General features: G+C 43.5%; 2 protein-coding genes across 6 annotated transcripts in view; one reads left to right on the forward strand and one right to left on the reverse strand.

Annotated features, from left to right (window-relative positions):
* Nucleotides 1-16,270, forward strand: part of LOC133840444 (uncharacterized) — a 96,577-nt gene that overhangs the window by 18,514 nt on the left and 61,793 nt on the right. The window lies entirely within an intron of this gene.
* Nucleotides 236-16,270, reverse strand: part of LOC133840434 (ephexin-1) — a 36,442-nt gene continuing 20,407 nt past the window's right edge. For 2 of the 4 annotated variants that reach the window (XM_062272248.1, XM_062272249.1), the window contains exons 2-9: nucleotides 11,094-14,463; nucleotides 9,249-9,355; nucleotides 4,053-4,294; nucleotides 3,008-3,991; nucleotides 2,749-2,950; nucleotides 1,149-2,167; nucleotides 890-1,094; nucleotides 236-827 (exon numbers count right to left, since the gene is read on the reverse strand). In XM_062272248.1, the coding sequence (XP_062128232.1) occupies nucleotides 664-827; nucleotides 890-1,094; nucleotides 1,149-2,167; nucleotides 2,749-2,950; nucleotides 3,008-3,991; nucleotides 4,053-4,294; nucleotides 9,249-9,355; nucleotides 11,094-14,377 (6,207 nt within the window). In that variant the 5' untranslated portion in view covers nucleotides 14,378-14,463 and the 3' untranslated portion in view covers nucleotides 236-663. Of the gene's footprint in view, nucleotides 828-889; nucleotides 1,095-1,148; nucleotides 2,168-2,748; nucleotides 2,951-3,007; nucleotides 3,992-4,052; nucleotides 4,295-4,384; nucleotides 5,091-8,099; nucleotides 8,225-9,248; nucleotides 9,356-11,093; nucleotides 14,464-16,270 lie in introns of those variants that run through there. The other 2 variants (XM_062272252.1, XM_062272251.1) reach the window with 2 other exon arrangements.

Genomic DNA, 16,270 nt, shown 5'->3' on the forward strand with positions numbered 1-16,270 from the left:
ATGTCCTTTGAAGGATCTGGTTAAAACTAGTGTCAAACGACGCCTTTTATATTACATTACATTCAAATCGGATTATTGGTTTCGCAGTTATCAAGGATTTTATGTTTTAGAGCACTTTTTACATGATTTTCGAATAAAAAATTTTCTCCTTGAGGATTTTCAGAGAATATTGATTTTTTTTCTTTTAGTCGATAGATATCAAGTACAAATATTGTATATTTATAATATTTTTTATTCATGATTTTTTGAGTTTGTATTTAACCATTTATACATTCACATACATTTATTTATTTGTTTATATATATTTTTAAAGTAATATATGATATTTGTTTAAGTAGAATTAACATAGAGTACATGGATATATGTTGATATTACGACTGAATTGATTACAATTGAAAAGTTTACAACTAATTCACATAAATTAAAGGGCAGCAATTGATTCTCACTTTTTGTTTTCTCTTGGTTTTTCTTTGTTTTGCCTTTTTAAACAAATATATTTAATTAATTATCACATTTCCTAGTTTTATATATAATCGATCATATACATATATATAATTATATTTCTATTTGCTGGTAATGGACTAAAATATTTGAATACTCGGCCCACCTTGGATGTGGCCTGATTGGAGATGGCGTGGATGAGGATGTCCACTTGCATCGCAATCACTTCACCTTCTGCGCCTCCAGATAGGTGGCGGTGAAGGTGAGGAGACGATGGCGCTGCTTGAGATTGCGGGAGCGGACATGCGATGAATTCAGCTCCTCGGTGTAGCTGCCGGGGAACCAGCCGACGGCTCCGTCTCGTATGCGCTCGCCCTGGTACCAGCCTGAGAAAAGAGATTACTCATATAATAGCTGGAGAGGATTAATAGCTTCACTAGGTACTCACCATCTGGCAGCTTGCGTGAGACGTTTACAACGTCGCCTTGCTCGAGCTGAAGCACATCTGGCTCATCAGATTTGTAGCTGTGCTTGGCAATCACCTGCGGACAATCCCAGGATTCATACAACTTCTCCCCAGGCGTTTCCGCCTCCGGTGGACGCATGGCTTCCAGCCAGCGCTGCTGATCTGACACTGAGGGACACGACAGCACCTAACATAAAAGCAATATTAATATAGATTCTAGCTATAATATGAATTGTCTTACAAGTTCAATTGTCTTGCGCTCGTAGTTCTCCAGCAGCGTCATCAGCATGAGATTTTTGCTAGTCGGATCCTTAATATCTTTGGTGGGCAGCTGCGGCAATGTGTCGCCCGATGCGAGTGTCAGCATGCTTCTGGGGCAATAGTCAAACACACTAAAGTTCGATTCGCCCTTGCGCTTGCAGAGCACCAGCAGATCGGAGAAGAGGAAGGCATAAATACTCGATTTGCTAAAGCGTTTGCCAAACGTCAACTTGGCATCATCGCCACGCCACACGAGATGCGTCAGTTCACCGCGCTTGACCAGGAAACGTGGCTTGGCGCCCTGCTTAGGCACACCCATGGGAGCAATGGCCAGTGCTCGTATGTGTGAGGGAAACTCAAGCTGCTTGGAGATGCGCTCCAGTTCGTAGGCTTGCTCCCAGCGATTGGCTGCTTCGTTGCACTGCGCTACGATCTTCTGAACCAACGCCAACGTTAGCTTCCAGCTCTCGTATTCCTCGGCATTGTTGGGCGATTCCTTGCTGAACACCGCATCGATGAGCAGCGGCAGTCGAGTGATGCGTTGCATTGGTAGCATAAGAAACGAGTGCAGATTGAGGCCACAGCAGCTGGGACTTGCTTCAAGTTTGTCCAGATGCTGTTGAAATGCGCCATTCTTCGTTTCCTTCAAGCGGCGTAGCGTTCGATCCATGCGTCCTTGATGCTCACAGAAGGTTATGTACACATGGAAATGCCGCTCGGCAATCTCGTAGATGCAACGACTCAGTCCTAGCAACATGATGTTGTTCTGCCAACAGCATTCCAGTTCCGTGAGCAGACGCTCCGAGCATTCGTGCACGGGCACAATGTAGGAGAAGAGCGCCTTGCGATCGCGTGCGCTCAGCACACTGCTGTCACAAAAGGCGGTGTTGTTCATGAAATGGCGTCGCAGCAGATTCAAGGACTTCAGATAACTCGCCTCCGACGTCATGATCTCGAACTTGGCCTCCTGCAAGCCACGTTCACGAGGCGTTAGGGTAGCTAAAATGGTAATAAAGAAGGCTTAGTTAAAAAGTAATTTATAAAGCTTAGCGTCATGAATGTAACTTTGTCTTTACGCTCGATAATCACCTAAATCTAAGATAGTATCATGTTAAGAGCTACCAAATTTAAGAGCCACAAACAGTCTGAATTTTAATTCGAAATTAAGATCAGACCATTTAAAAAAGAGAATAAAAGTTTATGAATAAATCCACTAAAATTTATGATCGGCTAAAGATTAATAAACTATAATCGAATAATAAATGTATCCTAGTCATGAGCACCATAAAAGAGATACAGGATTTTCTTCTCTTACATAATATAGTAAGAAAGACTTGATGACCTCGGTTATAAAGTCATGCAAGTTAAATCCAATTAATAGCGAACTCTTCACATTAAATTACTTTTCACATTTTACTGCTAATAAAGATACTTTTAAGAACTAATATTTCATTACGATCGGATAATAAACACATTTTATGCTAGTTACTATATTCTAGTTACTAGTTACACTCTCTTCTTAATATTCCTTCTAGTTACTATACTTTTTTTATGTAAAATGTTCTTCTCTCTTTACTCACGCAGTATGAATGAGTTGATGACCTCGGGTATTTCACTCCACAGTGTCCTTGACGGCCCGTTCTTGGGCTCCACCAACTGCAGCGCCGTTGGACGCGCCTTCGACTGCTGCGCCGGCGGTGTCTTGGCATGTGCATGCAGTCCAATCTCCTCGTATCCATCCGTAGATGCATTCTCATGCGCTTCCAGATCACGTGTAATCGACTAGAATCAACAAGAATGATTAAATTTGAATTCTGGCATTTGAAACTCTTAACTTACCTCCAGTTTGGCTGCGCTGTAGACTTGATAGAGCGGTTCATTGGAGAACAGACTGTGCGGCTGCAGTTCATCGCCCAGACCCGCTTCATTGCCCGTGGAGACGCCAGAGCTGCCGCTGGAGCTGGCCACCGAATTGCCGCTAGTCTGATACAGACCCGATTCAGCGTACCAAGAGCTGCCACCGCCATTGGCGCTCGGTGTGGGCGTGGCCAGCTCACCGTTCACACTGTTCGACTGCTTAAAGACTCCACACTCGGCGTACCATGAATCGGGTTGAGTTAAGCCTTCGAGCTGCGGCGTCTGCTGCGTGCGATTGACACTGTTGCGTTGCTCTGGTGGAGGCGGAGGTGGCGGCGGTTCATGCGGCCGGACTCCGATGGTGGCACGACGTCGCATTGCCTTCGCCTCCTTTTTGGCCTTACGTGCAACTGTGGAGAACTTTTGAGACTCGGCGCTGGGCACGGGAATATCTCCGGAGGAAGCTTTCTCTGAGAAGCCCGAATCGAGTTCCCCAGAGCCATGCAGCTGCTGTTGTTGCTGCTGGAGCTGCAACTGCATCTGCGCTGGCGGATCCTCAATGTAGAAGGTGCTGCGTGTTGGCGTCAACGTGGACAACTGTTTCGTATCGAAGGATGAACCCACAAGACTCTTGCGCAGTCTTGAACGCAAACTTTTGCCATTCTTCTGCTTGGCACGCATCAAAGTTGTTGACAATTGCGGCTGCTGTTGTTGCTGCTCTTGATTAAGATTCTTCTCGGAGCTGCTCAGTGATTTCGCTTGCTCGTAGAGCTCCTGCTTGCGACATTCTACATAGAATTGTGTGTTGCTGGTCGTATTCTCGTAGAGCTTTTGCTGACTGCTCTTGGGTGACTTTTTGTTGGAGATGAAATCCTTAAACTTGCGCACAATGGCATAGACTTGATTCTGTGGCGCCGGCGGTTCCGGCAAGCGATGATTACGCATATCCACGCCGCTGTCATTGTGCTGCAAAGAGAGAACAAGTGTTTAGAAACGTTCAGCATTAAAGTTGAGGCTCACAACTTACGTGCTGCAGACGTTGTTCCTGCTCGATGTGGTCATCGCTGTCCGTTTCAAAGGAGTCGTAATCATCCGAGTTGATGGCATGCTGTCCCAGCGCATGCGCCGATGCCGAATGCTGTTTGCTTCTACGCTGCGAGGCGCGTGGCAAGTCCTGAGTGCGCTTGTGATGCTGTCCGGGCAGAAGTTGCGTCGAGTGTCGCTTGTTGCCCAGCGGGGATAATGTTTCATAATAATGATCCGAGTCATCTGAGAGGGGAAACAATGAATATCATTAGTTAAGTGATGTTGAATGTGTATTTCTGTAGATGTTGATGATGTTGCCTACGCTTGACGAACCTACAAAGGTGCTCACTACCATCGACTCTCTCGACGCATTGCCGTGTTCCACATGCGACAGTCGCAACACGCTGAGATGCGCCTGGAGGCGACGCTGTTGCAAATGCCGCTCCAGCTTGTAGCTGCTGCGTTGTTGATTGATGGCTGCGATTTCATTTTGATAGATGGGCTCCAGCTCGCCCGGCTGTGCCTTGGGCAGTGTTGTCTCGTTATCGCCCTCGGCATTCAGATAAACACTGCTCGACGGACAGGTGACACTCACTTCGCCCACCGCCCGAGGGCGTCGTTTGCGTGGCAACGTCACCAGCTGTTGCTGCTGCTGCTCTGTGGCACTAAAGTTGCTGCTGCAGCTAAGACGCAGCTGGCTTTGATTGGCATTCGCGTTGCTGCTCGTGGTTGCCATCGCAGCATATTTCACGCACTTAACTTCCTATCGAATGCTAGCAATTAAACTTTCAGTTGTGGTTTGTTGTTGTTGTCGGGCTGAACTTTTGAACTCTATTTGCATGCAAGCAAAACTCTGCTTTTAATTGACGGCAATTAAATGTCTGCACATAACAATTGATTGCATTGCTTGCAGCAAGAGTTGCTCTCTAAATTAATGCGGGCTTCTTTTTTATACTCAATAATCATTAAATACTTGTCTTGTCTTTCAATTTGTACGCTGAAGAACAAAACTGTTGCGCAGCAAAATTACGAAATTATATAATTTGCATAATTTCAACAAAATTTTTGGCGTTGTTTATGTTTATTTTCCCATTTTATTAGCGACCCTCGCAGCGCTAATTAACACAACTTTTCAAGTGTCACAATATTTTTCTGTGTTTTAGCTACAAAACTCAATAAACTTTAACAACGCGGCGTATGCGCGATTTTGATCAACATGCTGGCATGCAAAATAGCGCAAAAATTATAATGAAATCACGCTTCAATGCAGCACACGGCCAAAAACAGCAGGTACAATTGTGATTAACACAAAAGGTGCTCCGAAATTATACAAAAAAAATACGAAAAAAATAAGCGTTAGACTAGATAAAACCAGAGCAGCGCTTTGGAGTGAGCACACATGAAAATTACGTATACGCAGCGAAGCGAACCGGTTCGAAGCGCGATAATAAAACACAGATGTCTGTCTGACGACTGCTTGCTCACTCGCCTGGGCAGCACTCAATGCGTTCCACAATGTGGATGCTAACTGCCAGAGAGAGAGAGAGCTATTGAAACAAGATACTTTGTGGCTTGTTGTTTGCCGTTGACCAAAGCGACACTTGTTGTGTGTGGGATGCTGTGGCTTTTAGGCTGTTCTCGCCGCCTTTAGCCTTATTCAGAAGTAATCCGCAAAAATTCAGCTGGCGGATGTGAAGGCGGCACAGTGCAAAAATAAATTGATATATTTATTTCAAGCTGTAAATTGGATTCATTTATTTCAAGTTCTTAAGCTTTCTTCAGGGAATTTACGCCGCTAATAAATTTTTATTTTTTTGCCGCCTCTAATTTGATGCATAAATATGTAATTTAGTTGACAAGGCTACAACATCCATAATAATATGTAGTGTTAATTGACACCGGTTTCTATGCAAACTTGTATCTCAGCTTTCAAGCTGTCTTGACGCAACCTGCTACAAATTAAGCTGATCTACTAAATCTGTTAACCAAGTATAGAAGTCTGTTTATACATTTATTTGCTGGCTTAGTTTACTTTATGCCTTTTCTGGCAAAACTGTATTTCAATATTTATATATTTTTCATTTTGCTTCTTTCATGTTTCTCCTCGCCTCTCACTCAATTTAGCTCGGTTTGCCTTGCACATTATATTTTTCGCTGTGTATTTGGCTTATGCGGAAATATCGTTCGTATTTTTGGCTCTTTAGGCTCTTTGTTAGGCCTCTTGGCCAATTAATTTTGCGTTTTCGTGTGGGCCACGCACCGTATTTACACATAAACAAAAGCAAGCACCGCTAGAGAGTCTAGACTCTAGACAATCGCAAATGGAGACAAGAAAACGGAAAATTGTCTGATGCTTTGTTTCGTGATTACAAGAAGTATTGCAGCCTTGGCAAAGTGCACAGCTTGAGGTTGAATAGACTCGCTACGCAATCTTCTGTTTTTTATACTACATCACTTTAATTATTTTCATTTCCAATTCGATGCGAATGCAATGCAGCTGAACGAAACGTATCGTTTATTGATCGATCGATTGACGCATTGAGGTTAAACTTATTAAGTGCCAAACGATGTCATTGTCTGCCGGCTCTGCTCAGTGTCAGCCAGCAAAGCTCTAAGTATATACTATCTATATAGCTGCCACTTGGATTAATCAGTTAAGCTCGACGAGTTCACCACTCGATCTTTCTGCCTCATAAATCTTCATTGTGGCTTTTCCGCGACCCCATTGAAAATGTTTCGTCTGCTTCTCCTTCCCATTCCCCTATTTTAAATGTGTGTAGAGTGACACTTTCGCTTTTCTTTTCGCCTCTTTTTCCTCCACCTCTTATTTGCTTTAATTATTGCGTGCCGAAAAGAAAGAAAAAGTGTAAGGAAAAGCGAACGTGCCCTGGGTAAAAGTTGACTTTGCTTTGCTGAGAATTCCGCTCTGTATTGCCGTTGGGGTTTTCTTCAAACTCAAAATTAGCAATTACAAATTACGCGGCTATTTCACAGTTTTAAAATTGTTTACGCGCCCCGTATTTAACAGTTAGACGTCTGTTGCAGTCTTTCTTCTTCTTCCCCTTACTTCCCCTCAGTCATCCAATTAGCTGCGTTGCGTCGCTGCCAGCGTTCAGTGAACTTTCAAGCGGCCATATTGCAAAGCTTTATTTTTTTTCGTTTTTGCTTATTTACGAGTACTTTTATGGGATGCTATTTTGTGGGCTCCTCTTTGGGGGCTGCACTAACAACTTATTATTGCACATGATTACATTTCGATTTTGCAATTTTGCATTTGAAATTGAGGCTGGCATTTGCTTATTTGCCTATTCACTGTTCACTGTTCACAGTTCACTATTTACTATATATTTTTGTTTATTGCTATTCCTTTTACTTCATGTGTATTTTTATATTATGTGCGTAGTCACTGCACTACTAGTATTTTTTTTTTGTGTTTGACTTTTCGTGTTTTGTGTTGTTAGCGAGTTCCTTAAGCTGCTTGTAGCTATTGTTGTTATTTTTTTTTCTTAACTTTTAACTTCTTCAAGGTTGTGCGCTTTTAACGCTATATATTATATCTAGACTGGTTTTCGCTTAGCAATTTCGTCATCATGCACAACAACAACAGCAACAACAAAAAGAAGCACGATAAAAGTAAAACATAAAGCTTCAAGTTGCTCTCTCGTTGCGGGCGTAGGGCAAATGGCGGCTTCAGTTTCAGTTTCAGTTGTAGTTCGTGACGTCTCGCTGCCTTTGCATAAAAGCACACACAACAACAACACGATAACTACAGCAAGAACAACAACAACAACATAGGCATACAATAATTGAAAACTAGCTACGCTGCGCAGCGCTGCTTGCAGTCGTCGTCGGCGTCGACGCTAACGCCTTTTTGGGGTCGTCTGCTAATTTTGCATGCACTGCGCCATGCACTTTTTCTCTTTCTTCATTTCTTTCTTTCTGTTTTTATTTCACTTTTCACACCGAGATGCGCAAGCACGTAAAATATTGAGCAAAATTATGAAGCGCACATTAATCACACAAAAATATTGTAGAAAATATTTTTCACATTTAACAAACGAAAATTGAAGCTCGTTGGGCGAGTTTTTTCGACAGGCAGCGTCCGAGAGACGAACCGCACGTTAGCACTGACGCGCTGAGACTGTGCACAGCTTACAATACAACTGAGAGAGGCGGAGAGAGACAGACTTTGCCTGGGCCGTTGAGTTGAGCAGCGATAGTTGCTGTTGCTGTTGTTGTTACTGCATGGCAGCCATGGAATTAAAATTGCAAAGCAACAACAAGAAACACAGAAAAACCCATAAGCATTCGGGGTCCAGTTTATGGGCATTGTTTACGCGCGCACGCTCTCTCAACTTGTTATTGCCTTTTGTGGAACCTGTCGCGCAATGCAGTCGCAGTCGCAGCTGCGTCGTCGAGGCAGGCGCCAATTGCATTTTTTGTGTGTTTGTGTAAAATGTGCGCATAACGCTTACTCATTTCATGTGTGTGGGAATTGTGGCTGCCTTTGCTCGCATTTACATTGCCCATAATTAACGCGCTGCGTTTTTTTTTTGGGTTTTGTAAGTCTGCGTCTTGTTAATTTTCATTTCATTTTATTTACATGCTGTCTGCTTACTTTTGACATTTCATTTCGCCTGTGGCCAAGTTGTCTTTTAAATGGACTTCGAGTTGGGCTCAATTTGCGCATACGATTTATCAATCGCTGACGGCAAGCAGCCGACCAACAAACATTCATTATAATTGTCGTTAATTAACCCGCAGTGAGTAAGCAATGTTGTGGATTGCATGTGGAAGGCAAGTTTAGCTTGTGCACAAACCACAAGTAGCCGAGACACAGCTAGCTGGGAACTGTAAGCTTGGCTCAAAGCTCTGCTTAGCTTATGTACACAAAAGCTCTGCGGTTTTCTGACAGCACAATCTATATAGGAAACCATTTTACAGACAAAGTGAATTATAATGAGCACATATTTAGCTAATTTATTGATGTAGAGCAACACAAAGACAAGTTAAGCAAACACCGCTCCGCTCATTGTTCACTCAGCAAAGAGTTGACTTTTCTGCGATATTGAGACTGAGTGCAGATAAAGAAATGTCTGGGAAAAAAAATATTCAACTACTATCTTTCTGTGAGCACTCTTTGCACTATATATATCTGTTTGATTATATAACTATATCATATATGTGCAGTACATACCTTCAATGCAGCTCTTCGCTTTGTTTTGTTGCAGTCTTTTGTCTCTGATGCGTTTCGACCAATCCGGACTACGAACGCGATGCTGCTTGAACCTCTGTTCCCGCACACTGCAAGAGAGAAGATTATAAAGTTAATACCGTAACTGATTAGAATGTTATAATTGTAGAATAGTACTTCATGCCTTCCTCAAAATGCGATCAATCAATGTACAGCGTTATTAAAGAGGTCTTTCAGCTTGGCCGCTTCACTTCTAACTGTCTTCGGGTTTCTCTCTGAAGTTCTAACTAGCATAGAAGTTACAATAAAAGGTGCCCGACATTACAACTGTGACTTGTGAATTGTGAATGGGGCGTGAGTTGCCTCAGTAGGCGAACAATCTTATCGGTTGATAACAAAACGCAATTGTAGGTCAACGCGCTAATTAATGTGTCTCAAAGGGGGGGCTAAGAGGCAGTTGCATTGCCTGAAAGAGTGTGTGATGCAATAGCGTAATTTCATGTTTAACTGAGAGAATTCATTCTTCATAATTTCATAGCACTTATTTCAAACACAACGGGGGATAGGAAATACTCTTAATTGCCAAGAAATGTGTCAATTTTTTAATGATTCCGCACTGTCATTGTCACAAGAAGCTGTCAAATTGGTCCATAACTGCAGCTAATTGACAATATCGCATACTATCGATTAATCAATTGGCTGGACATATTATACCATAATTATAGTTATCTACTGTAAATTGCATTATTAATACTGTATTACTGTTTCTCTGTTTGTTTACAAACACTTTGAGGCATCAAGAGCACATGTTAAATAGATAGCAAATTTAGAATTTATATTGAAGAATAATAAATAGTTGTATGCCTAGATGTTATCGATACCATTTACTATCTGAACTATATTAATTGCATTTTTCCGGCTTTAACTAATCGTTTATCTCAAAAGTTAGCTTTAATAACACATTAAATATATTTAGGAAACAAACTTCCGAAGCACAAAGTGCTAGTTTTTATTATGACTAAGGTTTCAAGACGTCAATTGTGTATAATATAAACAAATATATACGTATATAGAGCTATTTTTACAGCTACTGCTAATCAGACTTGTCGATTCATATCTTATCAGTGAGACAGAACAAATTGCAATCGCATTTAAATTTTCAATACCTGCACTTACACAACAGCCAAGAGTCGAGACAGGGAAACGGCGACTTGAACTGAGGTCAGGGTTATTTGTTTAACCCGGAATCAATCGTAACCTCATTAACGTAAGTTATTTCTGCGATAAACCAATAGCTTTACATTACTTGATTTCTCTCTGCTTTCTGCTGCTTCGAAAGGTAAATCGTAACACTGCCTTGACCTGCTTTATATACGCGACATTTCTGGGAATCGTTCTGATTGCATGTTGCAACCCTCGTGTTTCTGCATTCTCTTTTCCTCTCTCTGTATTTATTTTTTCACTCTGCAACAGCGATTGGCGTCAACAAAATTCTGTGGACCGACCGCAGTTCGGTGTTTAGTCCGATTAGATAAGCGGCAAGCCAAACAAACCTATCAGCAATCTACGCAGCTTTTTATATCCCCGGTATCCACGGGCTAAAAGACCTTAATAGCTATGTGTGAACCAAAATCCCCTAATATTGTACTCCCAATACAAAACAGTCGGAAGTCAGACTAAAGTTTGTTATAGTTTTAAACTTCTTAAATTGAGATCTAAGTCGTGCTAATAATGTGTAGCGGGTATTTTGCAGTCTAGCACACTTGTCTGCAGTCTTTCTACTTGTTTACTTTGATTTGTCCTATGGGGTGAAATCCCTTCCCTCCCTTTTCTTTCTTGACTACTTACACAATAAACTGCGCTTCGTTGTTTGTCGCCGTTGCTGCCGTTGCCTCGCCATCGGATATATCCACCCAGGCATCGCTGTTGTCACTGGATCCCGCAATTGAAGAGCGTTTATCGCTCAGCTTGCTCCTGCCTCCGCTTCCGCCACTGCTGCTGGCGAGGGAGGAGCGACAACCAACACTAGCGCTGCCATAGATCACACAACCCGCAGCTAGCGAAGATTCGTAGAGACTGTTGGTGCGGTGATCCGATGAGATGGTTAAGGAGGAGCCACTGCTCGACAGCTGAACTCCCGCAGTTGCTCCATTTGCGACTCCAGCTGCTCCTCTTGTTTCTCCCGCAGCTGTTCCGCCTTCTACTATTGAAGTACCTGATGTGGTTTTGCTCTTGCGATAGTTGGAGATACTTTCGTAGCAATTGGAGCTCATCGTGCGCTGCGACATCGAGTCGTAGCAACCCTTGATGGTGTCGTAGATGTTCTCATCCTCCTCCTCATCGGAGGAGGCATTCACCTGCAGGCGACTGGGTTGATTGGGTTTGGCGGGTGCCGGACGCAGCACCTGGGGCATCACACGCTTCGGTTTGGGCAACTCCGGCAGCTGATCGCGAGTGTTGCGTCCCAGAGTGCCCGTGCTATTTGGAATGTTGCGTGTCACAGGCTCCTCTAGTATGGGTTGAGGCGTTGTGGGCGTGTCGAAGGCCTCGTAGTCATCATTGGGGTTGGAGGTTTGATTCCTCGCCTCGCAGGAGCCCGCTATGGACTCGTAGCCCTCCAGCCAATTGGTCTGTGACTTTGTCGGCGTTGCCACCGGCGTTGGCGTCAGCGTCTTTGCCTCCTCTACAGTCTGATAAATATCCTCGGCTGTCGTTGGCTCCTTGACCTTTTCCACTTGGTTGGTGATCTTAAACAAGCTCGACGCCTGTGGCTCAGTCTTTATTGTCTCCGTTGTTTCCTTCGTAGGCGTAATGGGCTCATACATGGGATCCGGCTTCGGGTCCAACTGCAACTCCAGTTGCATTACGGGAGGTTTTGCCAGCTGCTTCTGTTCCATGATCATTTGCTCGCCCTCGATGGCGTTCACCAGCGTCACATTAACCGCCTGATTGAGCAGCAGCTGATTGTTGGAGATCTGCTTGTTGGCCGCCTGATAGATGAACGAATTGTTGGGCAAAATGCGCTGCTCAAAGTCATCGTGCTCTAATAGGAGCAACTCGTTGGATTGATGTTCCTCTTCCTGCTTCTGCTCTTCGGTTCTGCCCGGTTCGGCGAGTATTTTCAGCTTCTGATCGATCACTTCAAGTGCTGCCAGGAGCTTGGAGTCGGATGCCTCCTCGCAAGGCGAGGGCAAAGGTTCCACAGCATCATCCTGTTGCTGCTGCTGTGGTTGCAACTCCGGTACCTCGAGCAGAGCAGCTTGCTTCTTTGGTGATGATCGCTTGGTGAAGGGCAAGCGCAGCTTCTCATAGATGCTGGCATATTTGTGCTTGCGTCGCTGATGTCGCTCTGCCTCCACGGCATCCAACTCATCCCCATCACTGTTGTCGTCAGCCAGCTGACTCAGCTCCTCAGTGGTTGTGGTTGTTGCGGTTGTTTCTGATTCAGCGATTGAGGCTTGTGGCTTTGGTTTGTTAGCATCATCGACATCCGACTGCACACCTTCATCGGTGCTGTGCTCCACCTCAGGCAGCACCGCCAACTTTGATTGCTCCTTCTCCCGCTCCTGTTGCTCTACCTGCTTCTCTTTGTCCTTCTCCTGCTGCTGCCTGGCTCGCTTGCTGCGCATTTGCTTGCTCAGGCTGAGCGTCAGTTCATGATGCTTGCGCAGCAGTTGCTCCGTCTTCTGGGGCACCGCTGGCTTCTCCAGCTTCTCGAACTTCTTAATGTTGCGCTGCACCATCGAGCTGCGCAACGACGACGACGACGTCTGCTGCTCGAGTGGCTTCTCCACAATCTTGTAGACATGCGCACCACGCGCCAGCCAGACGCCATTCTTGCGCTTCACCTGTTCGAGGAGACGCGCATCCTTCTGAATGATCTCATTGAACTGTTGCGTCAGCTGCCGCACGAGACTGCCACTTGCTGCTGTGGCGCTGCCACTTGCTGCAGTTGTTGTGGCATCTGCTGGCAAGCTGAGATTGTAGCTGTGGTTGTGATGACTGTGACTGTGGCTGGACATGCGGCGCGGTGTGTGATGCTGATGGAATGACTTGCCCGCATGTGTTTTGAAGCTGTATTTGCGACGTGGGTTGCTTCGAGTTGTCGTTGCTCCTCCTGTTGTTGTTGTTGTCGACTGTGACGTCACAGTCGCTGTAGTTGTGTTGGAATTTATGGAATTTATCGTTTGCAGCGACTCGTTGCTGCCGCTCTGAGTGCAAGTCGCGCCGAGACTAACCGAATGTGCTTCGAATTGTTCCTCTCCCACAACTACCGAGCTGATAAGCTCTTGACTCTCGTTCTTGTTATTGTTGTATTTGTTTTGGTGGCGCTCGCGCTCCCTCTCATTATCTGATAAGCCATCCATTTTGCACTTGGGTATGACAACATCGCCGCGCTTTGGCCACTGCAAACGCTCGCCAGCTGCGTTGCCCGCTTTCACGGCCGGAAAACTTGTCGTTCTCTCCTCGGCGCCGCAGCTGCTGCTGCCGCGTCGCAATTTGTTTTGCATTTTCGCCTGTTCGGCGTTTTTGTATTTATTGAAATTATCCTTGTCGCGCTGCAATTCCTTCGTCTCCCTTTCCGCACTCGATGCGTCGCGTGCCTCTTGCAAATTGTGCAAACTGGCGGCGCGTTTTGAACGCGTTTCCGGCGCGTTTTGCAGGCTGGGCCAATCGCGTGCGTTATTAAACGCGTTAACCAAACAGCTAACGGATTTATTTAGCTTGCGCAGTGTGCCCAGCCCCGTTGGGGATTTGTGATTGTGATTGTGATGATGTTGATGATAATGTTGAGCTGCCTCCTCGCTGGCGCTGCTGATGCGTTTGCTCCACAGCAATCGCAATGTTTGCACGCCACGAAAATCGCGAAAAGCGCGCGTTTCACAATTGCAATTACTATTACTGTTGTTGTTATCGGTCGTATTCGCGTTCGCGTATCGATTGTTGTTATCGCTTTCGCTATCGTTCGTCTTATCGCTCACACTTGCACTTTTCACCAGCCAACCGAGTATTGTCTTTTCTTTACGCGGCGTCGTTCTGGGCGTGGTCGCATTCGAATTCGCATTCCCATTGTGATCGCAGCGCATTGCTGCTCCAGCTGCCGCAGCAGCAGCCAACTCTGAGCTCGCCATCGTGTTGTCGAGCTGTGCTGTGATTAGACCGACGGTGACCAGTGACCACCAGTGGCCAAGTCAATTGCCAACTGCCGCCTCGAGGCCTGAAATGGTACACAAAATAAAAGCAGAGAGTGTGAGCAACTGAAGAGCAAAGAGAAAGCGCATGAAAATCGTTCAACAGCATGAAAAAAACATCAGCAACAGTAACAACAACAGCAATAAATTATACACGAAATTGAGTGGCAACATTTCTCAGATATGCAAATTCACACAGTACACGGAGAAAAAATTTCGAAAATAATCAATTCTTTTCTTAATTCATGTGCAATGCAGAAAGTGACCTAAAATTGACTATTTGAGATATAGAAATTCAAAAAAAAAAAAAATTATTGTGATAAGATATGGAAATTCTTTCTTTCTTTTCTTCAAGAAATTTTTAAACAAGAAATTTCCAAAAATAAGATATAATATAAGATAAAATATTATTAGCAAAATAGAAAAAATTCAATTCTTTGAGGAAGTAAATTAGAATAGAATCCAACGCTTTTCTCAAGAGATATGTCAATACAAATAAAAGAAGTAAAATTCTTTTAGGAAAAAAAATTGGAGTAAAATCCCATGCTTTTTATTAAGAGGTATGAAAACTTTACTTGAAATCTGAAATGTTACAAAACAATATCATTTTTTAGTTGATATAAAGAAATCGATACGATTATTCTTGATTCAAGAATACTTTGTTCGTCTTCAACTAAATTTTGTTGTCCTGATTTTTTGCAATACTTTTTCTCTCTGTGTATAAAAGGTGAGGCAGAATAAGTCAATCATAATCTTCGCACTGGCCAGACAAGTCCGTATTAAAGCCAACGAGCATTTCGCTGTCATGACTGATATTATTTAATTGGGTTAACGATTAGTTTTTTTTTTGCGAGCTATCAATGGCAATTTCTGCACATTTCAATATACAAGACTTTTCCTGTCGAAGAATTTGCAAGCCATGTGACAAATGCGAAATTTCTAATTGAGCTCAGCTTTTGCCACTTTTATGTAAAGCTTTAACTACTGCTTACCAAACACATCACTCTTGAGCAGCCACTTGTTGAGTGGGCACAACGTTGCGTATGCGTGATATGCTTTTTTGGCTGTCTTCGATGTTATCAAGCGCAGCTTATATGAAAAAGAGCAATAATAAAATGCTTGCCTAACCGCCGCACACGTTGTCATACAGTACAATACTTTGGTTGCTACTTGGGAAGCCCCATCGTCACGACCCCTCTTCCTCTCATCGCCCCTCCTCCTTGCCTTACGCCTACCGGAGCTCAGCTCACGTTTTTGTCACACACAAATGCCAATTATAATGAGCGATTGCATAAAAAAAACCAACTGAACACATTTCTTTTGCTAGCACATGCGTCAAATGGGTTTTAAGCAGCTCAGTGCGAGCGGCCGTAGCCGGGTCTTCTGTATTCCCCTCCCTTCCTCTTTCCCCTCTGTCTTTCAGTAGTTGTTTTTTTATAACCGGTATTCAGAGGGTATTAAAACGTAGTGACAACAAAATAATAATGTGGCAGTCCTTGATAATGGTTATTAGACGAGATGATATAGTCAAAATCCTTGTCTATGTCTATTTTTCATCCTTGACCTCATGGAATATAAAATCTGTAGATCTTCAGCAAATTTCATTTTACAGATTGAAGTTAAAATTAACAATTTTGATTCATATTATTTTGAAATACAATGAGAATATTTTCTGAAAATACATTAATGCGGTTTTTATAAATAATTTTCTTTCTATAAATTCTTATATATTCATTGTTCTTTATCTGATTAAGTAGAAAGTTCTATTCTAGTTGATTCACCTATTTTATTTAAATTTATTTAAAAGTTCACTTGAGCAAATTTCTTCAATAG

This window comes from Drosophila sulfurigaster, chromosome 3 (assembly GCF_023558435.1).
Source record: "Drosophila sulfurigaster albostrigata strain 15112-1811.04 chromosome 3, ASM2355843v2, whole genome shotgun sequence".
Lineage (NCBI taxonomy): Eukaryota > Metazoa > Arthropoda > Insecta > Diptera > Drosophilidae > Drosophila > Drosophila sulfurigaster.